A 26,842-nucleotide genomic window follows, 5' to 3' on the forward strand; every position below is an offset into this window, starting at 1 on the left:
TCAAGAGTCAAAGGTATTCAGTAGGGCATGGTCTGGCAAGGATACGAAGGGGCGAAACAGAGAACAAAATTGCAAAACACAGAAATTGCAATCGGACTATCTTGTGAATGCTACAGAAAAAAACTTAATTTGAAGGCGAGACCAACAAAGGCAATGTGGCACCAAGTCTCCTTCAGCACGCGCTCTCTGGACAGTATTTGATTGAAAAGTGAGAAATGGTGAAATCGCCTTGACACAGGTTCAAAGAATAATATTGCTGTAAGAAATTTCGCTGTTACCACCACGCGCGTATAACGGATATGAATGTGAACGGTACAGAGATGACAGTTGTTTGAACGATAGGAACATAATTTATACCGGGATCAGCAAATATATACTTATTAAGTACTGTATACAGTAAGATGAATTATTTTGAAAGGCAGTAGTTTGACATTTAAAAGAAAGTGCTTTTTCATTGCATGTATAATCAAATCAACAGAAGAGAAACAAAATTAAAAAATTGGAAAATGTTATTTTCAAATTCAGTCAGAAAGCCGTTAGCCTATTGTAATGTTGACGCTCTACTATGAAACCCGGAAAACGCAATAATTTGGACGTCATTTTATTTGGCTGTTCCTTCGCACACCTTTTTAGGATAACGAAAGAGATATCTCGATATGATCTTGAGCAAATTCAAAGAAAACCCAACTGTTTTCAATAAGATTTTATGATATTTTATATTATGATCTGAGGATAAAACAACGAAAAAGCATGTCTGATGCTTAAAAATTAATAGATATAGACGTTAAGCACTTCGGAAATCTAACAATCGCAATTCGCTGACTGACTGACCAATACGTCATAGAAAATGTCCCTATAGGTCGCATCGTATAATGCTCATATACGTATTCTATATGTATTTCTACTTATTGATTGATTGATTGATTGATTGATTAATTGATTGATTGGTTGATTGATTGATTGATTGATTGATTGATTGATTGATTGATTGATCGATCGATTCATTTATTCATTCATTCATTCATTCATTCATTCATTCATTCATTCATTCATTCATTTATATATCTTTTTATTTATTCATGATTTTATCTCGCGAAATATTATCTCAGTGTCACTCGACTCCTGTTGCTATCGCGGTTCAGGAAATGTTAAGTGGGGAAGTGGAATTTCTTACAAGACCAATTCTGCAGATCCTGGCGCTCTTGCAGATTCTCCTGCAGTGCCTCCATGAGCTGAAAGTATCGGAAGAGCGTGTCGCGTGGCCAGACCGTCTCCGCGGGCGAGTTCACCAGCACCTGTAGACTGTCGTGCACTAGCTTCTCCCAATCTGGAGGCAAATGTCAATGAATGACTTCCTTGATGAGTGATCCATTATATTCAATATGATTTATATATAAATCATATTTGATATAATGGGTCACATATATACATATATATGTATGGTATGGTATGGTATGGTATGGTATGGTTTATTAGATAAAATGTTTTCGCAGCCAAACGGCTGAATTGCAACATTTGCTCACAAAGACATAATACTACAATACAAATTTGATTAAAAAAAACAAAGTATTTACAAATTTCAAATTATTATATTCATATTATAATAATGTAAACATTTTGCCTTAGCTTATCCATTTCAATTTCAAATACAATACAAACTACTTAAACGTCGAGGGAACTCCACTAAAGCGCCATGATTTTAATTGTTTTTGTTTACTCAATTTGCTGCTCTATTACTCTATTTACCTTATCTACCTTATGACCATAATATACATGGTGTTTATCTATAATGCATTTGCTTATCGCCATCATACCCAACAGTCCGTTAAATAACTTCTACCGCATGGTGCAACCACAAGCTTTCAACATGAATATGAAGTTGAAGCACTGGATTTTGTATACGTGCTTATTGCATATAGGTCCTATACCAATTTACATTGATGCTTGAGACAATAAAAATATGTGAGATTTGTTATGTTGCATTTATTACACTTCTTTTTGTCTAAATATCCTAACAATTGAATCTTGAAGAAGATTTTTTTTTTAATGGATGGTGACACCAACATGATATGGTAATTCTTTCATTAACCAAGAATGCTTCCCTTCAACAAATTAAACTCATAACAAACAGCGCATTACATTACGCGAAGGCTTCGTTTATGATATGGAACAGCGAGGAGTATAAGATGGTTATATTTACCTTCTGACTTCTTAGTGGTCTCCTCCATAATCCGGCTGACGCAATGTAACAAATTGTCCTGGCTCTGAAGAGTCCTTCTGCTAGACTTGCTGTCGTGAATGAATAGAACAGCGGGGATTATTAATGTACTTGAATAAAATATACATTAACACGATGGAGCGTGGAGATGCTTACATAAAGAGCGCGGTCGTGATGAAGGGGAGGTTGGCTGATGTATATGGGCGGAATAATAAATCCCCTTCTCTGTAATTAGGCTTAAGAATAATCTTCTGGTTTATTTTATTCCCCCTTTTCACCGCGGGAAGAGGCAATACTAGTATTTTGCATCACAGCACAAAGAACGATTAATGTTTCTAGAAACAATATATACAACGGTGTGCGTTCACACTCCAATGTAACCAATGAATCTTGAGACAAAACCAGGATGTTTTTCCATTGCACAATATTGTATGTAATGATAATAATAATAATAGTAATAATAATGATAATAACAATAATGATAATAATAATGACGATAATAATAGCTTTTATACATAATCATATTATGACACCTTTCAAACAGCGTTTGACATAATCATGTAACTTGGTCTAGTCATGCTAGTCGACATCAATGTATACAAAATGAAGCTCTTTTATTCCAAGTTAAAAACATTTCTTTCTTGAATTCTCCATAGGAGCATTACACTTTATTTCTTTTTAATATCAATGTCTGCTCATTTGATCGACATCGTTCATGGCGACCATACAACCAACATTATTCTTTACTTATTGGTTAACGACTATAAATCTTTCTACTAAGACACACACAAAACAGGAACGTTTAAACGCTTGCAGAATTTGAACGAGGGATATATAGTTGACAGGATGAAACATCTATATATTACAGCTTATGAAATTAAAAAAAAAAATGATTTATTGTGACTTTTGTTACAATTACAATTACAAGTTCTGTGTGTTCTAATTGCCCCTCCCTCCCCTCCCCCCCCCCCCCCCCCCCACCCACCAAACTGCCTTGCGATTCAATTTGTATGCATTCGGTGATTATGCTGGGGGAAAAAAAAATCTGGAAACTTTGGACGCCGTGGTAAATGTTTATTTATCTATTTTGTTTATTTATGTTTTTATTATAGGAAACAAAATGCATTTAAATTCACAAGCATATCGACTCGTTTATGCTAGTAATTCAAGTGGAAGTTAAACGCGATATAACCACACAAGCGAAGCATAAAACAAGACACAAACAATGGATGGGCGAGTACTGAACAGACATAACTCCAACATATAATGAGGAATCTCACCTCTGGTCTTGAATATTTCCTCCTACGCTGGATGAGCTTTTCTTCCCTTTACCACTCTTACTGTCATCCTTTTCTCCAGCATCCACGTCTTTTTCTTTGTCTCTCTCGCATGTGGATGCTTCGTCTTCTTCGTCACTAGATATTGCAAAGAAACTCGACATCAGTGAAATGAAATTCATTTGCCAAAAATAACATAATAAACATTGTCAATACAATCAAAATAGTCAATAGTTAAAGGACATTTTGGAAGAAAAAAAAAGAACCGGCAATATCGCACAGGATGGTCGAGGACAATCCTTTCAACAATGAATTATACATGTATAACGTATTAGAAATATTTGCAGAAGCAATGCTTTATATACATATACTTACATGTTTTCAAATTACAGATACGAATTTATCATTACACAGACACTGCATGTAAGCTTCGAAAATAAGTAATCCATTTAAAAAAACAGCCTAAAATATAAAGAAAAACAAACTGCAGGAGGGATACCCAAACTTGTGTATGCCTATTTAGCCTATATATGACATGATCTTTGATAACTTGAATAAGGACCACGTGATATTAATTGTTTTCATTAGAGCGCATTGTCGTGGAATATAGCTAAGAATTCGTTCATGGGAAGATGATACAAACTACGTGATTTTCTTCACAATAACAAAATAATGGTATTATACGTGCTCCGTCATTCATCATCCTAGACTAAGTGCATACGACATCAATGTGCATTTACTGTATGCTTCAGTAAAATAATCCTGCTCTTTGGGTGATAATCAATAATGTATAGTTCGTTTAATGTGACAAAGTGCACTTAAAAACCTGCGATATTATGTAATATCAAAATAGTATCATGTTATTCGTCAATATAATTTGTATAAAAGAAGGAAAATGGAAATTCAGATCAGCTTTCATTTATCAGGCACTTTCGGAAGTTGGACGTGAACTTTGACAATTAAAGGCTCAATAATGATAAAAATGGAAACCACGTTGCTATTCTTACCTTGAAGGCTCCTCCTGAATTGTCTCCATAACTGAGTTCGTATTAAGGTCACGGGTACTCGAAGTACGCCTGATCGTGGAAACGTTAAATTGTTTGAGATGGTGTGAGAATGAAATGTCGATAAGTGTGCCGAGCAAGTAAGCTAGCGCTACTGCATTTATTCCATGAAATAATGCACACACCACACACACTTAAAAAACAACAACAAACAAACAAAGAAACAAACAGACAGACAAAAAAAAAAACACGCTCATGTAAAGTTGGAAGAGCTTGCCTGTATCATTGCTGTGCCATAATTACAGTGAAAAAATCATGTAAAAGAATTCCGGCAAAATCCATAAGCAGTCAGCTATAAAATAAAACGGAACATCGATGCGCTATAATTATTTTGCTTTTGGATAGTATACAAGCAGCTGAAGACGTATGTGGAGATTACCATAACCCCTTAGAAAAGCAATAGGGATCGAGGAGTTAAACTTTTTTCTTTCCGAAATCACTGTTTCAAGGCGCCAGAACTACGTAAGAAATGTCGTTGACCATTAATTATCAGGTTATTATCCTTGTCAATTCGCATTTTTTTTTAATATACATGTATATCAACTATGCGAGTGTTGTTGGGGCTACACCATCACTGTCTCAGGGCAGCGTGATTAACTTTACAAGCCATCACAGCGAGCAGTCGTAATGTGTTCCTGACAGACGATTAACCTCTTGAGTGTACCTCGTTTATCGTGCCAACGCCCCCAGGAGATTAGTTAAGACCCTCGAATAACAGAACATCCTCGTTAGCAGTGTCACCCTTCAGTGATTGCAGATAAAGACGTTATTTATTGACGGAGAAACTAACAGATGTAAACTTTAAAGAAGAAATAATTCTATTGTATTCTGTATATAGCGATTTATGGGGAGGGGGGCGGAATATTGCAATATTCGAGTGTCTTGCATTTGATCTTAATTTTGTTGCCTAAACGATTGTTTGAACAAAACATTACGTGAATTGATTTCTTTCTTAATCGAAAACGCTGTAAGGACTGGCATAGCTTTTCTATTACTTTTCTCTCAATCCTGGTCTGAGATGTACAACATGACAGTAAATAACGATCGGTACCACGGCAATGATAGCATAATGATTAAAGCAATAATTAACGGTCGTGAAATTTGAAATGTATATAAGAACTACGTGAAACTTTATTATGTTGTTGTGTTTTAAAGAAAGAGGAGAGATAGAAAAATTGGGGCCCTACACAACAAATAATTTGCCCAAGACAATACTAACATAAAACAAACACATTATTATAAATTATCTCTTCATTTTTCTCGATCTGCATATTTTTCTCGTTAAGCCTTGAGCATCTTATTGAGTGGATTTTTGCAATTTAGAATAATAGCAACACTTAAGAATTATTTTGATTTCATTATCGAAGAGAGTGCTATTGTCCCTGTCATCTAGCCATCACAGCAAAATGTGAATGAATCCTTTTTGAATACACGTCGACTGATAAGAATAACAACGGCTCCCAAGGGCACATCTCGAGATACCGACCACATCCATTCTTACCAGGGTTACAGTTCGTTGTTCCGAAGGTTCGTTATTATACGCACCGTCTTTACACTTTCGGATTAACGAACCTTATTTTATTTTCGGACAAATGGACCTTGGGAATAACGAACTTAAAGGGATCGTACAGTTATGGTTGAGACCCAATTCCAGGTTTCTAACATTTTTTGGTGAAATAATGAGAAACCTCTTTTAAAATGTGAAAGAACATGTAGTTCTATGAGGAATTCAACGTTTATTTGATGAAAATTGGTTTTGAAATGGCTAAGATATAAAAAAAAGAGCGATTCTGATAAAGTGTGGGACCCACACTTTATTACGATCGCTTTGTTTTACTTTGTTTTTGGATGTTTCAGTCTTTCCAAACCCGATTTTCGTCAAATAAACTTTGAATCCCTCTCAAAATGGTATGTTCTGTACTATATCATAAGTGTTTTCTTGGTATCCTGCAAAAAGTTAAAAGCCCAATTCTCATCTCCACCAAAACTGTACTAGCCCTTTAACTTCATTTTCGGATTAACGAAGCTTCAGAACGAAGAACTTTATTTCATTCATCAATCAATGGGGGCGCTGTGGCATAGTGGATAACACTCCCGACTCCTAATCGGAGGACGCAGGTTCGATTTCCGCTCAGTGCTTATGTCCTCGGGCAAGATATTTTTACCCACCTCTCGACCCTGGTGTATAAATGGGCACCTAGCAATAGCAGTGCCCCCTGGTAGAGCAGTGGCAACACTGAAGAGGCTACCCTGGATGAATAAGACCTAATTATTATTATTATCAACGAATCTTGGAAATAACGACCATTTTCATTTTCTGATGAACGAACCTTTGGAATATTCAACGCCCAAAATGTTCGGATTAACAAACCTCAGGGTATAGGGAATTTGTGTGTTTCGGAATAACGAACTTCCGAAATAAGGAGCCTTATTTATTTTCGGATTAACGAACATTCGAATCAACGAAAATCACAATTTTCTACACGCCTGCCCGTGTTAAGCTCCTGGTCCTGTCGCTCTAGCTCCTCGTTGAAGCGCTCCGCGTCCAGCTGCATCTGGATCATGACCTCTTGCTCGCGGACCTCCTCAAACAGCTCGTTGCGAATGTTCTGGAAGTTGTTCACTGACGGGAGAAAAGACATCAACATTCGATTTTTAGAGGGGATAGGGTAGGGAGTTATTTTGGTCTGTGCCATGACAATTACTTATGATTATTTCAACGGCGAACACTTTCGAATTGTCATTAAAGGGATGGCATAGTTTTGGTTGAGATGAGAATGCATATTTCTTCTTCTTCTTTTTCTGCGAGATAATAAAAACCACCCATGAAATGATGAAGAAGGGCATACAGCTTTTTCTAAGAGGAATTCAGACTTTTTAATGAAAATTTGCTTTGAAATTGCTGAGATTTCCATAAACAAAGTAAAACAAAGTGGTTCTAATAAAAGGTGGGTCCAATATTTTAATAGGACCTCTTTGTTTTTTTATATTTCGGCTATTTCAAAAGCGATTCTCATCAAATAAATTCGAATTCCTCTTGGAATGGTATAATATTCCTTCGTAAAAAGAAAAAGAAAAGAGTGGCAATTTCGTTGTGTTCTTTTGTTGTTGTTGTTGTTGTTGTTGTTGCTATTGTCCATTTTCTATCCTTCTTCGATCCCTTACTCGTTCTCGTTCTCTTTCTTTCTCTTGTCTGTTGGATTATCTCTGAGCGTATGTGCAAACCTTAGCTGAAGTGGATGGCTGAATGAAAATGACTGCCGAGATAGAAAGAGGGAGATAGAAGAGTCGCGTTTTTTCTCTCTCTCGCTCTCTCTCTCTCTCTCTCTTTATGGGAGAGGGATAAATGAAATTTGGTGACGTCACAATCAACAGTCCGCCTACCCATGATGCCGACGAAGATGTTCTTAAAGATGAATGACCCGATGCAGATCCAGAGCATGACGTAACAGGTGGGCGCCACAGTCCCCATCACGGTCCACATCTCCTTCAACACCTTATACCACTGGTCCAGGGTGAAGAGTTGGAAGAGGGTGATCATCGCGTTACTCAGATTTCTGCATCAAGACAACAACAAAAATAGCAGAAAAAGGAGAAAAAAAAGGAAACATATTGTAGTATTTATTCACTAATTATATAAAGCGCTGTATGACGCAACAATCATAAACGTGTAGAAACTTAACACAAAATAACCAGAAATATATGTGGAGTTGACAAATCTATATCTGTTAACTTAAAACAGAAATAAGATAACAAGAGGAGAAAAGGACGTTATACTGACGACTGGGTAAAGTTCACGGTGATTACGCAAAGATTGAGTTCATACTGAGCCTCTAATTTCGTCTGTACATTGTACGACTTTTCATGATTCTGTTGACATATATATTATGCTTAAGGGGAATAAAACTCCTTGGTGGTGTTGACTTCAACAAATGGATTACAGTAAAATGTAAAAAAAGAACACACACACTCACACACACACAATCGGTACAGCAGAGGTTACGTCAAATCGATTTTAGAATAGGAAATTTATGAAATATCAAAGTTCCACATGTCTGTTCAAAATGGCTGCATTGTTCGATATCTCTGAATGCAACGCAGCCTCAAAGAAAATAGTGCAATTTTTGTCACCGAGGAGTCCATAAGTTTTCTAAAGGTTCGAAGTGGGATATATTTGTTATAATATGTCCTCAAATACATCTTTAAAAAAAGTAACAGAATGTTTTCACTATATAGTTTCTCTAGTTTTGTTTTTTGTTTACATATTGCAGCACGGCGATCATGCAATGTATCGCGCGCAGTGGACGTGATTATAAACAGTGGTCTAATACCGATAGCACTTTACACACTATCGATGAATACACCATGAATATGACGTCATATTCATGGTAGAGTGCACAATACCATAAATATGACGTCACGGTATGGCACATTTTTCTCAGTCGGCATTTTGTATTTAACATAGCAATGTAGCAATGTTATGTCTTTGGTCAAATGACGCTATCAGGTTGGCCAATCAGCGAACAGGATTTGATTAATGAAGGATATTTATGCATATCAGACATAATAGATAGTGATTTGATGTGATTACCCCTATTGACAGACAACGAGTCACTCCAAGTTACAGTTTCCCCTCGACCAAGGCTAAGCATTAATCAAAGTGAAAGGATGAGTTATGCTTAGATCGTTGCAGTAGTAAAAAAAAATGCGAGGATCCTGTAATGTTGCGATAATAATGACATTGCCCTGCAGCACCCCATTATTCTTAATGTGACGCGATATCTATGGTACTGACTGGTTAGATGAATGAATAATGAAGTGACATTATCAAAATATACCCCGTCAGTCATTACGGCGGTAAAATGATAATCATTATAGGGTCATACGTGCAAAAAATGTACGCTGTTGTTGTTGTTGTGAGTCGTTTATGTTGAGAAGGTAAGTAAAAATTTATGATTTAAGTTCGTCGCTAGCTGTGTGGCTCGAGGTGATATCGTATTGCCTTATTATTGAAACAAAGCATTTGCATTTTTTTTTTTAGCAGAGCTCGGTATGGATTGGAGAATACATCGTCACAAAGCGTGCAGACGAGCAGGGAAGACAGCGTTGAAGGTAATTAAGAGTGAAGGTATACTATGGGAAGGAATCTGGGATCACAGTGGTAAGAACGTTCGTAGAGGTCCATATCAGTTTGTCTTGCCGATCAGACAAAGGCTACGATATTGAAATCGCAGTCGCGTGTTCAAACACACCAAAGCAAACGATGATAATATTGATTTATGATCTGGTATCCTCCATTTCTTGCTAACAGAAAGGAATTGGTTTCATTCACTCGATATAAAAGTAATTAGATGTGAGTAAGTGAGTGAAAATCATTGCGTGAACGAGGCTCTATAAGATGATAATGCATGTGAATTTGTGTTTTTCTTACCAGCACATTGCTATTGTCGAACATGGTTCATCATTTTGTCGAAAACGATCCCATTCGAAAAGTAAAAGGGCAACCATGTATTATTCCCCACACGGTGTGTGAATGTGTGCTTGATGGTGTGACAGGATTTGGATATTACTGCGGGGGTGGGGGGGGGGGGGGGAGTAGGAGTGGATGGGTGATATTAATGTAACGAATACCTGCTGTCAATAATAAATTTAATGCAAAAAACAAAACAAAAACAAAAACAAAAGCCGGTGATTCCATGCACTCTTCGATAGTGAGGATGTAATTCGCCAGTTTTTGTTTTATTTTTGCTTTTGTATTTAAGTCAAAAAGAGGTTCTGATATTAGGCCTACCTGATAATCACAAATATGTGGCAAGAGAGTAGCCAAAACAATGAAAGTGGCAATGGTAGAAAATGCATGTAGAATATATGATATTAATGACAATTACATACTTACAGTGACAATACTGACAAAATATGGAAAATAGTATCGCTATGACAAGTATATCATCATTACCTGATTATCATCATGAATTTTTTGTTGTTAATTCTATCACTATTACATTGTTAGCATCATCATCATTAAGTTGTTCCATGGTATGAAAATGAAAATCTGACTCACTTGAAGCTGTCCTTGAAGTGGAGGTCTCCCCTGAGCGACCTCGAGTAGCTTTCGAAGAAGATGATGCCGGTGATGGCGAAGATGTAGGAGAAGAGGAGGAAGAGCACGAGGATGAAGGACATTGCCTGCATGTGTGGAACAAAAGGGTGATGTTCGCTATTCCGAAAATTCATAATTTCGAAACACACACTACCATATTATATTTAGATGCTCGTTAATCCGAAAATGAAATAAGGTTCGTTAATCCAAACATTTATGGCGTTATTCCGAAAGTTCGTTATTCCGAAGGTTCGCTGGTCCGAAAATAGAATACGGTTCGTCATTCCGAAAGTTCATTAATCCGAAAATGAGATAAGGTACGTTGATATTAGTTCAGTTCAGTCCAATTCAATTTTATATCCATCATCAACAAAAATAATACATAAAAGTACATATCTATTATTATACATTGTCGGCTCATGTTATTGAGGAATTTGAAAAAAAAAAAGAAGAAATACAAATCATATCGGAGGTTGGTTGTTCAGAGATTTAGATAAGGTCCGTTAAAACTATATATATATATATATATATATATATATATATATATATATAAAGAGTTTGTGCTAGAGAAACTTTTGGAATAACATATAACTTTTTTTTCGGATTAAAGAACCTTCGGAAAAAAGAAACTCTCCTAATCACGAACTGAAAGCGGAATGAAATACGTACACACATACATACGGTGGCCTTCATTTTTCACACAGTCACTTGTATGAGCGTTGATTAAAGAAACTTTATTTTTTTTTTCTATGTGTAAATGGTCATTGCGTTACGTTAACTTGATTAAAAATAAACTTTCTATTTGAAAGCAACAGAATGATATATTAGAGGTGGCATTCCCATTTCAAAAACATTCCTTTTCGCGAAAATTTCATTTTTTTTTTTACTTTTCTCAGACATCGAAAGAGGACAGTCCCAGTTTTCCAGAAGGCATGAGAAATATCATTTTCATCAACATATCATAGTGACAGGCCAAGGGAATCTGTCCAAGAATCTGTGTAGACCAATTTGGTTTTGGTACTGTTTTCTTTTATGGTAATTCCTAACTGGGGGCTTCAAGTATGCCTAAAAAAAAGAAAATATATATATATATATATATATGACAAGTATTCATGCACTGACATAGCAACATAGCAACGCATCTTGCTCATTGCATAACCTATTGAAAGTGTTTTTCTTCTTCTTAGAAGCTCCCCTTCCCCCGCAAGTTATGACCGCCATAAGTTCAGTGTTCTGTATATAGTCGGATTCATTTATACTCTTCGATCTACAGAAAAAACTTATAGATTGTTAATCTAGCTGGCTAGAGAGGGCAGTACATATGGATATTTAACCAAATTTGGAATTCATGAATTTTTAACGGTTGGTTAGTTTCCTCAAACTGTCGTTGAATATTTCACATCTAAAAAGTCCAGAACCTTTCAGTTTCTTAAAACGTCTACCGTTCTGTTCATCTTATGTCAGTCTATCTATGAATGTTTATTTAACTGCTGGAAATGAAAATTGAAAATTTACCTGAGTGGATATATGGTACATTTTGTCATAAAGCAAAACAAAGGGGAGCCGTACACTGTAGCTGGAATTTTAACTGGTATGTATACCAAAGTAAGGAAAAAAAAGTGATCGACAATAACACATTTATGCATTCTCGAAGCTCCACACTAGTACGTCACTGAAGATCGAGAAACGGTTTCATTTCTGAAACTTATGTAAAACAATAACTGTGTAAATCACTATTTTGTACATCATTGTACAATATACATTATTGTCACAAGCAACAACAGATGGACTTCATTTACTAGTTAGTGAACATCGATTTACTGGACGTTACCTATCCCTCTCTTTCTCCCTCACACTTTTTATCTCTTTTTGAGATATATGTATATTTCCATCGTTTCATTTATTCTTTGTTACCATTGAAAATGCATTGTTTTCTAGTTATACAATAATCCATACATATATTTTGCATTATACTTTATGACTTGTGTATACTCCTTTCAAGTTGTTCAACAATATGAATTGACAGATGTATACTTTGTACACTGTATCATGTATTACCTTTTTTGTTCGATGAAAATAAAGTAAAATTGAATTGAATAGGATAAAGTTTGAGGAATATTGCTTTATAGCTTTATATTTGCAAGTTTATATGGGATTATCTATAGAGAATAATGTGAGACGTAAATAGAAATTATGACTATATCATTAATAAGACAGTAAGTGCTTTGAGGAGAGAGAATGTGGCTAGAGGTGGCTATTCGGGTAAGAAAACATGAATTTGGCAAAGGACAATGTACCAAAACACTTTAAAACGACTGAATCATGAAAACGATAGAAGTACGGTAACCTGAAAGTGAAAAAAAAAATCAGTTATATTATTTTCATAACAGTCACATTTTTTCTTGCTAGATCAGCCTTACTTTCGTTGAGAATCGTGTTAGTCTTGTGTGGCGAATTCAACATGATCAGTCACTTCTGAAATAAGCAAAACGGAAATGGGATACTATAGTGCTTAAAAATATATATATCTGATATTTCTGCTATGGATAGCATAGATTTGTAATCGTGAACTGGTTGATGGAAACTCCACCAGTGCACGATTGATAAGGGCCGTGATGGTGAGAAACGTTTGGATGGGAAAATTTATATACATTTCCCGAACGTGAGAGTGAAAAGTTCATTCTTACGTTGAATGCCTTGGTGATAGCCAGAGCGATCATACGGGCCTGTCGGAAGCGAGACACCATCTTGAGGGCGCGAAAGATGCGAAACACGCGGATATTACTGACGATCACTTTGAGCTCCGACAGGTCACGCGCGTAGAAAGCAATAATCTCCGGCACGAACGACTGACGGACGAGTCGCCGATTGACGAAGGAGAGAACAGACAAGGGGCAGAGGGGCATAGGGAGAGAGAAAGAAGAAAACGATGAATTGTTATGTATGAACAGAGGTTTTGCGTATTGTCACTCACATGAGGTTAACATGTTACAGTAATTCACACTGGACCAATGATACTTGGGTTTGATGAAAAAAAAAGAGCAACATTTGTTTTATATCATTCAAGGGCTTGGAATACTGGACTTCTTATCGAATCAAATAATCTTTAAGACAGGTTAGATATGTCGACCCCCCTCCCCGCCAAAAAATAAATAAATAGATACAAATTATAATTTTGTTACCCATCAACTGTGCTATTAACGGCGTTGTAAATATACAATAAAAATACACGCACACACACACACACACACATACACACATATATAAGCATAATACATTTATATATAAATATATGAAAAAATAATATATTGTGTATACATATCGTAAACACATACCGGACAACATTCGTGTATACCTACATACACTCAGCAAAAAAAGAAAGTAAACACATTTTCCAGTGCATATTTTTCATAGTAGATTTTGATAAAAATCTTTGTGACATGATATATTAATTGGCTGTCGACCTGGTAGGTTGATACCAAGATACATTTTACGCATGACAGAACACATTCGTTTTTGTCTTCCAAGGCACAAAAGTAAAAATTGCAAAATTTCACATGTAGTGATTCATTTTGCAAATGCCCTTCAAGATAGCAATGGGGTAAAAAGACAAATTCAACACAATGAGAGACATGAATGAATGGCAAAAAAAAATATCGTTCTCTTGTATCTCTTTGTATCCTCAAACAAGAACAAAGTAGGAAACTAAAGGTAAATAAGAATTTTCAGTCAGCTCAAATTCAGATGTAAAAGGGAGAAAGATGCAAAGGTGGTAAAATGGACATTTTTTTTTCATTCTTTTAATTTAGGGATTTAAGAATTAATGAGACAAATTCGAGGACCAGTTATCATTTTCAATGTGCTAAATTCGAAGTAAAATTTCTAATTTCTTCCATTTTTGTTTATATTGCCTCTTTTCCATTGTCATTTGAATTTGGATTTGACAGAAGATTCTTTATTTTCTCCATTATTTTTGCCTTTCTTTATCTCTGGGGGCAGCAAAGACGTTATAGAGATCAATGGGTAAATTTCCATGTGGATTTGTGTTTCCTATTGTGTTGGATTTGTCTTTTGTTCTCATTGTTGTATGGAAGAACACATTTGCATGAAAGAGAAAGTTTACTTTTGTGTCTTGAAAGAGAAAAACGAATGTGTTCACTCATGCGTAAAGTTTCCATTTCTGTTGACCTATCAAGTTGATAGCCAGTTAAATTGCCTTCAACATGGTATATAATACATTAATATTTAGCCTAATATTCTATGAGAAATATAAGCTTGAAAAAGTGTTTACTTTCTTTTTTTTGCTCTGAGTGTAGATGAACGTTCCCATTAAAGCAATGCATTCCCATCCGAGTAAATAATGCGCACGAAAGAGAATCACAACTTTGAGAGGATTGCTAAAAACAAACAACCAACCAACAAACAAACAAACAAACAAACAACCAGAGACCGCTGAACTTCCACTTCTGTCCCATCCCCTCCTCATCCCGGAGGAAAATGGATGGCGGCAGGTATGATGAACAAATATTAGAGGGATAGTACAGTTTTGGTGGAGATGAGAATTGGGTTTTTAACTTTTTGCGAGATACCAAGAAAACACTTATGATATAGTACAGAACATACCATTTTAAGAGGAATTCAAAGTTTATTTGACGAAGATCGGGTTTGGAATGACTGAAACATCAAAAAACAAAGTAAAACAAAGCGATCGTAATAAAGTGTGGGTCCCACACTTTATTAGAATCGCTCTTTTTTGATATCTCAGCCATTTCAAAACCAATTTTCATCAAATAAACGTTGAATTCCTCATAGAATTACATGCTCTTTCACATTTTATAAGAGGTTTCTCATTATCTCACCAAAAAATGTTAGAAACCTGAAATTAGGTCTCAACCATAACTGTACAATCCCTTTAGAAACGCGACCATCATATCCCACGATGGAGACTCCTCCCTGCCCCCCATTACCCTCGATTCCCGTATGTGGAGTCATCCAGAGATGGGTTCGCCTCACGAATCGATATATCCCTGCATACCTCGACTGCCGAAATGTGTAGTTTGGCGGCATTATTCCGTCACGACATTGTCATAAGACTCGACTCGCTTCTTCGACTTATTACCCCATATGTTTATCTTGAATCTGTCTGGAGCAAAATTTATGTCATGAGAATCGATATCGCTCGAACAAGAGTGAGATCCTCGTCCGGCAATAAACATCAGCATGAGAAGGTCACGGAGAATCCCCAAAATAGATCTCTTTTTGGGAATGTCTTTCCACGCGAAACCGAATTTTATCTAGAATATTACATGTCACGTAGAATGTAAAGCTATCATGTAGCATGTAACATCAAATTCCAGCTGAAACCGCCAACCTCTTGTAGCAGCGAGTAACGATTACAATGTATCGCTCGCGACTCAATATAGACCTTCATAGATAAACAGAGGAATCGATACATTGATAGATTGACAGATACAAGAATAAATGAGGAACGTATTATTTAACAACACAATTTTGATGGGGGGGGGGGGGAGAATTTGGCTTTGACTTACCGCCACGGTGACGACAAAGTCAAAGATATTCCAACCGTTGTTCCAGAAGAGGAAGAAGTTGTCCAGCCACTTGAGGAGGATCTCGACCATGAAGAGGAAGAGGGAGCAGTAATCGAAGATCTCGAGGAACTTCTGAAGACCGGCGAGGCTCGGGTCGGTCCTATCGGTGACCTCTGAGACGTCACATTGAAAGAAACAGAAAGGGAGAGAGAGAGAGAGAGCGTGGGGGGGGGGGGGGGAGAAATAAAATAATAGGTGAAATTATAGTTTACGTTTCACACCTTTCGCACCGAACCTTATCGAACCACATCGTGATCACCTAAAACTGTCAAAAAAAAAAAAAACTATACAGTGTATATACTATATAATATAAGTTGGGAAAATTCATAAATATGAATGCCAGGAATCATCTTGCTGTGATTGATTGAGGTGAATTTTTCTATAAAACCAAAATTGTACTCAATTTGCAGTTTGCACTTGATCTACTTCAAACTAAGGGCTGGAGTGTATGTGTGGTTTTTTTTTTCCAATTAGTTATGTTGTTGTTGTATTTTACTGTTTTGATTAACAAATCAATCAAGTACACACTTTTTGACTGTCAAAACAGTGCCTTTCAGGACCTCTGAGCAAACAAACAAACAAAACATTGATGATTGAAGTTAAACTACTGTTCTATTTTTTTTAAGCTATCATGCAGAAAAATAAAATGATATACGTCTCAATGGGAAATTATGTACAGTATAGTGTGGCCCTTTCTATCATTGCATGGCGTTCTTACCCGCCTCATGTTGCGTTGAATACGGATTAATGTTTCTTTGAAAGTCACTCAGATCCCCCCCCCCCCCCCCCCCCCCCCCTCCTTTCCCCACACCTCCTCTCATTTTGTCTAAGCTCATTTCCGGAGGTGATGTGTGGCGTCGAACATAATACGTGTTGGATTTCACGTCAAACAGGTCTAATGGTCTCAGAGTGAGAAACCTCAGAATACGCTGATTAAAGGCATGTTCAGATCACATTGGCGACTCTTCGTGCATGTTGAACAATGATGGCGGCAAATGTTTATATATATATATATATATAAAGCGTATAAGCGTATTTTTATAATTGTTGATAAGCGTTAATTTTATTTTTAATAAGCGTATACATAAAACGTATATATCTCAGTTTTATATTCGGATGTACACCCTGTATGCTCTATTGTCTTGTTAACAAAAAGAAATGACTGTATTTAATTTGTAATATATATATATATTCCATGCAGAAAATTCCTGATAAATTCATTTGAAATTAATATTTGATTTGAAATATGTATAAAGCGATGCGTTATATAGTAATACGTGGTGTATACATATATATAAATGAAGAAATAAACTGGTAATGCATTTTTGGCCAAATTAGAATGAGTTTATTCGACTCGAATTTTCAGTGGCCTCCGCCTTCTTCAGGAGTCTTGAGTAAAATTTTTGTCAAGACTCCTGAAGAAGGCGGAGGCCGTTGAAAATTCGAGTCGAATAAACTCACTCTTTATTGGCAAAAATGCATTACCAGTTTATTTCTTCATTTCTTCGTGGAGCCAATACGTGAATTCTCAACATGTTTATAATAATATATATATATATATATATATATATATATATATATATATATATATAGAGAGAGAGAGAGAGAGAGAGAGAGAGAGAGAGAGAGAGAGAGATTTACGCCACGACGCAGCATAAGGTTTGCAAAAGTAATTCATAGGCAAAAGTCTCTTTCTCACAACTTTGATAAAAAGACGGTATTATGATCTGCAAGAGTATCACAGTTCGCGTGCAAATTCTTTTTTTTTAATATTCAATTCACTTTAATTTTGTATTGTGGCCTTTATGCACAAAGCAATTGCATGTCCCCCACCAGATTATACGTCAAAGCGTGTTTTCCCAGTAGATCTTTTGGTGCAAGATATTAGACGTCATTTTCTAATATGGTGGGAGTCAGTATACGGGTGGGGGAGGTTTACTGCTATTCTTGCATAGAGTGGATCTCTCGCGTTCTGAAATGACATCTCAAGTAGTACACCCCCACACCAGCCCTCAATTCACGATCATGATGTACATGTATTCATATCTCATGAATAAGACCTTTCATACTATATACGAAGGCGAGAAACTGGCGGATTATGTGCATGCTTATACTCAAGCAAATACACGGGAAACCAAAGAATACATAACTACTTCGGGTATGGGTTTAGGGAAAAACACACTTTTAGACACCAACCCTTTTTGGTTTTTGTTTACCTGTGTGTTTGTTTGTTGTTGTTTTTTGTTTTACTCGAGTTTAGGGACCGACACATTTCTTTTATTCATGCGAAACCTCTACCAAGTTTCATATAATTATGTAGATTCGGATGCGTCTTATAATGGGTTCCATATCCAGAAGAAAATTTGGAGTAGATGAAAAATCCCTTTAAATAAGCTAAGTCTGTGCCTTTATGAAGGGAGAAAGGTGTAGCCGCCGTACCTATAACGTCATTTGAGTGATACTTCTTGCTTTGCATATGCTCCAAATAAAAGGTTAGATTAAGATATATTACCTCGCAGTTTCTTAAACAGATTATATAGAGCTATACTTTCCTCAGTCGTCAGATAATACCCTTTAACTACAAGTGAGCACAACCACCAAAGAAATTACTTATTCAGACATAATTATTATATTTAAAAAAAAGGTATAGGTCACCTCCTCCCCCCACACACACACACACACTGAAAAAAACCCAAACAAACACGAGTAGAAGTGATGCCATTAGCTGACATGCAGGCAAGCGAATTTACAAAAGCAAGACTACTAATACCGAGAAAGACACATGCATAAGATCTTTTACATGAACAATGAGAATATTATGATGGTCGTAGTTATTTTTCTCATTTGTTATCAGATTCCACTCCACTCAAGTCTTGATTAGTCTGAAGTGACTTAATAACAACGTCTTTAGATTATTGCTTTTCTTTGCAGAGACGGACTGCGTGCAGGAGCATGTCTTACACGACGTATGAGAGGCATGATGCCTGGCACCTACTAGTATCTGCAATACTATGATAGTATTCTTTTTATTTGTCCTTTCAGTAACACGTTTTGCACATGCTGGACATATTTCCCGATTGTGTGTTTGTGAGATAGTTTGAGTCAAGAGTCGTGTTTGCATTCAAACTGTGGATACCTTTATTTTGTCCTCATGTTCTTTGTATACAAAACAAAAAGTACAATGATTCTGCATCGTATTCCCTATAAACATTTTAAAGAACACAATATTCTTAGTCACATCCATGCACTAAGACTGTGAACTTGACGTTATGAAGGGTTTGTGACCTTGTTTGTTTGTTTGTTTGTTTGTTTGTTTTTTGTCGCGTTCCTTGAGCTGTCACATTGCAGTGTCCAAGCCAAGTTCTTCCATCAGATGTAAATGTGTTGCCTCTTTTGCATGGTTTCTGCTCTGGCCGCATGTGATAAGTATGCATATTAGAATTAGGTGTCTTAATCATATTTATATCTTTATATAACATATTTACATATTCTTATATCAGTGTGTAAATTTACATCACGTGACATGCAGTTGATGTTGTTACAGTTCACTGTCGTAAACTAATTTGCACGGGGAATCCCGTGTTAAACAAACAGGAATGAGTCATCTTGTTTACGTCTGCTACCGTTCTGTAATCAATATTTTCTTTCCACTATAGCAAACGAGAGATTCATCCATAGATTATAGGCAACAGGAGCGGTAAAATGTGGTTGTTCTAATATGGCATGTCGTATGTTGGTAGACGGACATTGGGTTCAATTAATCGATATCTCAAGTGCCATAATCTTGCTTTTAAAGACAAATCAACTTTATGGCCACTTGATCGACTAATACAAATGGAGCATAGACAATATACACACTCCAAATGCATATTTTAGCCCTCGTGCAGTTCTATTTCACACCAGCCTTCGGTCTCCGGTCTAGGTGAAATAAAACTGCACTTTGGCTGTAATTATCCACATAATTATTATGACGTCCACATAGTGTAATAGTACATTCAATATCATGCACTATACTTACATACTTTCAATTTCAATTTCAATTTGTTTTCATACATCTCAAGAAGACGTCGTACAAAAACAACTCGTAAACTTTGACATAATATACAAAAACGGCAAAGTAAAGATTACATAAAACATTCACCTGAATGTACAACTGTCTCGATAAGAAAATAAACGTAATCATCTGTTTTTAAAGTAGTATAAGTGTCTATGATTTCGCAAGGTTGGACAAATAGGATTAGGCCTATAGTGCAAGCTTTTTAAAGGGGCATTCCAGACGATTTTCATATTTTCACATCATGTAGTACATACATCGACAGCTCCATGTATTGATTCGTGGAATTTATTGTGGTCCTTGAGCAGAGAAACCAATAAACTGAAAATCTTAAACAAATTACACTGAACAGGGATGATGACATAGGAGCCTCACATATTTCAGAAATGTAGAAGTTGTTATGTATTTCCAGTATGGGGAAATACAAAGCACGGGTATAAAACAATGTAGACCAGAGAATTGATGAAAAAAATGAAAAAAACAAACAAACCGATGCTATTTATGATAAGACTCAGAGAAGCGACATGATGCAAGGGTAAGTGACGTCACTGACAAGCAAAGACATGAAAGGCAACAACTGAAGTTATGATGATTCAAACTGGATTAGGCGCAGATTTCTTTAAAATGTCAGGGTTATTTATTATCGTACATTGTAGGCCTATATTGATATACACTTTTTTGATGCATGCACGCTTACCTGATTGTATTCCCAGGGTTAAAGAATTCGATAGAATGAGGACGAGCATAAAATTCTGGAAATAAGAAGCTGGTATGTGATGATCAGGTTAAGGAAAATATCTGTAAATGTGTAATCAGTGACATCAGTGTCTTGCCTCAAAACATTCAACCAGACTTAAATGATTGATCTTAATTGGTCTTATTTGCCGGTACAGTCTGATAACAACGTATACTACATTTTGTATTCATTTTGTAAAGTGACTGTAATATGGGCCTCTATACGTTGTAGGCCTACTATTCGAGGTTGATAACATTACACGGATTGTTCACAAGATAAACCACTATAAACCCGGTCATGAGCAGGTGGAACTATATTAGAGCGAATATTCTTTCTCGATTACAAGGGTTTAAAAACAAACACATATGTACACGCACACACACACACACACACACACACACACACACACACACACAAATCCGTCAAAGCAGTATACCAATACCTGCGCCTTGTCTTGCTTTGTATAAAATAGGCCTATAATTCTATACTCTACTTCAAGCTATCATGATGCTAATATCGCATACAAGTTATGTTGCACTTATCGAAAGTCTCGTTGATGAAGGTCCGTCCAATAGAGTAACTATATGCAAGTCGATTCATACAAACGTTGAGAGGTATATTATGTAGTTTATATGTCGCTGAAATACAAAGTCATGCATCACTACGTTTTTTGAGGACAGGAGAAAAAGGATACTTTCCAGTACGTAGTGCGCCCACATGTCGAGTGGAGGGTTTTTGGAGTTCTTGTTGCGGACGCGATTTTTCCGCCGGTCATTCCGACTGACCATTTCCGTCGTGTTGTCCTTCCTGGAGTACACCTGGAACTTGACCAGTCCGTGCGGATTGTCCACCATCATTGTCTTGACCGTGTCCTCTTCTGCATAAAATAATGGAGGGGGTATGATGGCACAATCATTGCAAAGATATACCTGTAGTTGGATTGAATTGAGGTTCACGTTATCTCTATAATGTTTGCTAAACCCGCAGGCATATCCTGATACGCTTGCACGTTTTCTTTACTTAACCGTGTCAGCTTTTGTATTGTTTAGAGTATTGTTAGTGTATAATGATTATTGTTAGAGTGTGATATATTTACTTAGGCCTACATCGCTTCCCAAACCTGGTAAGTCTCAGTCTTGACATTAAGTAATAAATTATGATTCATTCCTCTTTGTGTTTGAGTTTGTAAACGTCTATGTGTGCGTATTCGATACAAAATCAACCTTTTAGGACTTCTCGAGATTGCCTAAAAACTACCCTCAAACTGCAGGATGTCTTAAAAAAAAAAATATATATATATATATATATATATATATAGTGAAAACTTTGAGCAAAGAAAATGGGTTTTCAATGCTTAAACGACATATAGCCAGTCAGCAGAGGTATATCAGATGTACCATACCAGCACTATGATTGTTATTACTTCTGTTGTTATCAGGGACGGAACGTTTTTCGGGGTGGGGAATGGGACCAGTTAGGCTTGTGGTTAGTTGGATCAGGGGTCAATGCTTCTCCTCCCCGAGTCCCCCCCCCTTCGATGGGAAGAATATCTCGGACAGTCATGTTTCTTCTTGTGAACGTTTTGTATTTTGTTTCATTTTTCTTTTTAAAGGGGAAGGGGGCTGCAGCCCTCAGCCCCCTCCCCCCGTTTTCATCATTACCATGATTGATTATCATATCATATTTTGACTTGTCAGCTCCCACAATGATCTACGATGCCTGTCATTCTGCTTCAGATGTGAAAGAAACAGTTAGCAAAAAAAAAAAAGAAAAGATGATAATGAAAAATAACCAATCACCAGGGCGCCATCAGCATTCTTTTATCACTGTAATGTAATAAGGGCCTATTTATGATCTCTACATTATGGTCCATATACTGAGTAAGCCTATATTGCATGTGCCGTGCACTACGGAGAGCTGAGTGTCATTCTGAGTTTGCTATTGGCGTCATTCATGATGATTGTAATGATGGCGATAACAACAACAACAATGACAGACTAATTTCATTGATAATGATTATAATATCAATAGCATGATAATAACGAGGATGGTAATACGATATCATAATCATAAAAAGATGTTGATGATGATGATAAAAATTAAATGTATGATTACCCTTCGAAAGGTATAACAGTCTCTTTAAGACTTAGTGTTAGCATGCCTGTATACTGCTCATCAAAAGTGGAGTCGTTATACCTGCAGCATGAAAAAGACTCAATTTTCACACCTATATGGTCCAAAAGGACATCGTTATGATATTTCGTGGTCATTAAAATATATTCAGAGACTGTCAGATAAGAAAGAAAATATATCTAAGTCTATCAAATGCTCTTTAATATCTGAAACTGAATTCATATATGATGATAACATAATATGTCTACATGGCCTATAACAGATGCATGATGTATCGGTATACATCTATATGTATTTTTTACTCGAATTAAAGTTCCAGTAATAATTGTTATTTCAAATAAAAACACTTGTAACAGATCAATATAATACAAAATAATAAATATATCAAAAAACATGTGAAGCGGCAAAAGAAAATGATTAAGTGCACAACCTACATGAAACCATTCGTTCGAAATATTTGTGTTATGGGAAAAGAGAGGCACAATAACAGTCATGTAAGAGACAAGCTTGTAGAGATGTGGGCCAATCAATTTGCTAATTAAAAAAAAATTAAAGTAATGAAGCAAACATGACCACAATGTCTCTCATTTTCCGACACTTTCCCGTCTATTTTCAATGGAAGCCGTAATGTTAAAATCATAAAATTCTGTCGCATTCACATTATCACTCTTCTGTCAAAACTGCTATTTAGAGCAACTGCATGCTATAATAGTGTGTAGCATGTGGTTACTTGCTCTCATTTTATTATATTTGAGAATAATCTTCTGTACCCTCGAGTATTAATAGTCATTCTTTTTTTGTTTATTCTTTAGTTTGGTCTGTTATAGCTGTACTCGTGCTCCTCATCCTGTTCTCCACACTAGGCTTTTGTTGGGACCTACACTCAACAAGCTTTGCTTTTTAATAGGTTCCATCGTATTTATCTACAGCATTCTTTTGTTTTGATTGAAATGACACATTGACCGCTATGTACTGTGTTTGTATTATTTTGTTGTTGTATATATCCAAACTGGACATTATGTATTATTATATTTTGTTATATCTTATGTATTTTCCATCGAGAAATACGAAAATAAAATTGAAATTGAAATTGAAATAATTGTTATTATCTATATCATGATCATCATTATTATTATTTTTGTTACCATAACTTCTCCTCGCACAGTTGTAGTTGATATATTATGTATTCACCATCCATGTTGTAAATCATCTAAACTCCGATACATATTTTATCATTGTTATTTTCTACCAAATTGTATAAGAATGCGTTTCTATATCAATTTCCAAATTCAGACTTGCATGATAATGCATTTTGTAATGTACTGTTCAATTCAATTCAATTCGATTCAATTCAATTCAATTCAATTCAAATTTTATTTCATTTTTCGAAAAGAACATAGGCATTTCACTTGCATTAAACTGAGAATAATATAATTGTGCTAGCAATAATACGTTGTCTTGAGAACTGAAGTGATAAAGGCGAAATAATAATACGCAAACTTCAAAAAATGAAGGGACCCACTAAAAAGACAAAGCTTTTAGAATGTGGGCCCCTCATTCCATGTACAGAATGTCACATAGAAAAATAAGTTGATGCACAAAGGAAAAAAGTCTGGGAAAAAAGTCTAGAAAAAAAGTCTGGAAGCCCACTAAGAAGACAGAGTAACTAACAGACACACATACACACGCGAATAAACATTAAACTGTTGTAACGCACTATATGTTACTACATGATCATCAGCAATTGTTATCATACCCATCTGACTAAAATCATCACTTCAACATCATGATGTCACAATCATAACACGATCAATAAAGCAAAGCAGAGTAGTATCATCTTTGCCTTTTATACAACTCTTGGGGGACAAGGAAGGTTTCATAGACATCTTTGAGATGGATTTATCATTTTGAGTTGTTTTACTGGCGCATGTCTGTGCGGAGATAAGATAATTTGAGAAGATACTTTACTCACAGTTTTTCCAAAATAAAGGACATTACTTTCAGTCAGCGTACATGTACGTCCCATTGTGTTATTTGCTGACTTGGCCTATATGAGCACTATCTACAAAACAATCAAATTGATCAAAGATGTTTCATTTTACAAAACTAAAAGTGTTCATTCTCGGATATATTCATTTTGGTCTTATATAGACATCTAGACCTAGATAATATACCCGTGTCTTGTCGACATCAATTCAAATCGATATATTCAACAACTCCTTGAACTTTGAAGTCCAGTCTTGGTTTAAATTGTTAAGATTACAGTTTATAGATCATAATAGAGTTTACCATCTAGAAATGAGCACAAACCTGAGAAGTCTTTGGAGTAAAACTTTGGGGCATCGGAATGGCCATGGTCGTCGAAGCTTTCAAGCAGGTGGAAATCCTCAATAATCTTCGATCGAAATATTTCCGCCAGAGGAGCTAATTCATCAAACATGGCAGGCGCCATTTTTGGCTCATCAATGCTATTTCGTCCCATTTTCCACCGTGAAGAACTGTCTGTCAAAATAATCGAGATCGGCCCGAGATCGATGCTTTCAGATCATCTGTTTAAGTGACGCCGGTGCCTTATATGAACAAGTCGCGTGAATAAATTGCATTCGAAAAATCTTAACACAAATATAACACTGTCATAACACTGTGATAGTGCACTACGAGTGATTGGAAACATGCACAGAATAATACTAGTATGCGTTTACACCGGTATATTACTGGTGGTATGTCATTGCAGGAATACAACGTGGAGTCATTCTTATCGAGGCCTTCCTTGCGTTGCGCAATTTAGTAAGCGTGTGCGCACATACAACTACGCCCTGTGCACGTGGTACAAGCGCGTATATAAGTGTCCATTCTTATTGGTCGAAAGTTTAGTACGAAGTTTAGTCGAAGGCTGAAATTAGAAAAATACATTGAAAGTAGAATGATAAACTTTTGGAGCAATCTTGTACATAGTGGACAAAGTAAACTATCTGGTGAAATCTACTTGATACTGAAATTACTTTTTGAACGAAATATCTATCGCTCACCATGGCTCATGAAAATACACACGACGCTTGATAATATAGGTATGAACAACCTGTGGAACACGTGTGAAACTACAAGTCGTGAATGGATCAAAGCATCGGTAGAGCGCCGACTCGTTGATATACACAAACAAAATTTGTCGTTCACTATCTTTGATAATTCACAAACCAAGACTTATCGTATATTCACACAATCACTAAATTCTGATATTGAGAATTATTTGATTGAACTCCCGAAGAGGGATAGAATTATTCTTTGTAGGTTTAGGTGTTCAAACCATCACTTACCAATTGTTTCTGGGAGATACACAGATACTCCCAGGAACATGAGGATCTGTAGTCTTTGTGATATGAATACACTAGGTGACGAATTTCATTACCTATTTGAATGCCCTGTTTTCGACAACGATAGGCAATTATATCTTTAAAAATATTTTGTTACTAGACCCAATACGTTGAAAATGGAACAAATGTTTAACTCCTGCAATCCTAGAACACGTTCTAATTTAGTTAAGTTTTGTCATAAAATAATGATTTTTTTCAAGAACTCATAGAAAACTTATGGTAAACATTGTTACTATAATGTTAATTTCCTGTCTGATTTGTCATTTTCGAATATCAATTT

At 36.0% G+C, this 26,842-nt stretch overlaps 1 protein-coding gene across 1 annotated transcript; it reads right to left on the minus strand.

The window, feature by feature from the left end:
* Nucleotides 1-25,673, minus strand: LOC139712224 (cation channel sperm-associated protein 2-like). The gene is made up of 13 exons (XM_071624060.1): nt 25,502-25,673; nt 21,753-21,935; nt 21,020-21,088; nt 16,209-16,381; nt 13,347-13,508; nt 10,621-10,745; nt 7,944-8,116; nt 7,047-7,182; nt 4,503-4,571; nt 3,499-3,633; nt 2,201-2,289; nt 1,175-1,327; nt 1-32 (listed from the first exon to the last, which is right to left on the minus strand). The coding sequence occupies exons 1-13, from the start codon at nt 25,671-25,673 to the stop codon at nt 1-3; spliced, it is 1,671 nt and encodes a 556-aa protein (XP_071480161.1).
* Between the last annotated feature and the right edge of the window lie 1,169 nt (nt 25,674-26,842).

This window comes from Diadema antillarum, unplaced genomic scaffold, assembly GCF_040938485.1.
Source record: "Diadema antillarum isolate AM-2024a unplaced genomic scaffold, OU_Dant_1.0 seq00001774_RagTag, whole genome shotgun sequence".
Lineage (NCBI taxonomy): Eukaryota > Metazoa > Echinodermata > Echinoidea > Diadematoida > Diadematidae > Diadema > Diadema antillarum.

Excerpts from the sequence above, each read along its gene's own strand:
- LOC139712224 (XM_071624060.1), bottom strand. The coding sequence starts at position 25,673 with ATGGGACGAAATAGCATTGATGAGCCAAAAATGGCGCCTGCCATGTTT. Across the intron at positions 16,382-21,019 it reads AACCCTGGGAATACAATCAG|AGGTCACCGATAGGACCGAC; the intron begins GTAAGCGTGCAT and ends GTGACGTCTCAG. Across the intron at positions 33-1,174 it reads GGATCTGCAGAATTGGTCTT|ACCATGCCCTACTGAATACC; the intron begins GTAAGAAATTCC and ends TATCCTTGCCAG.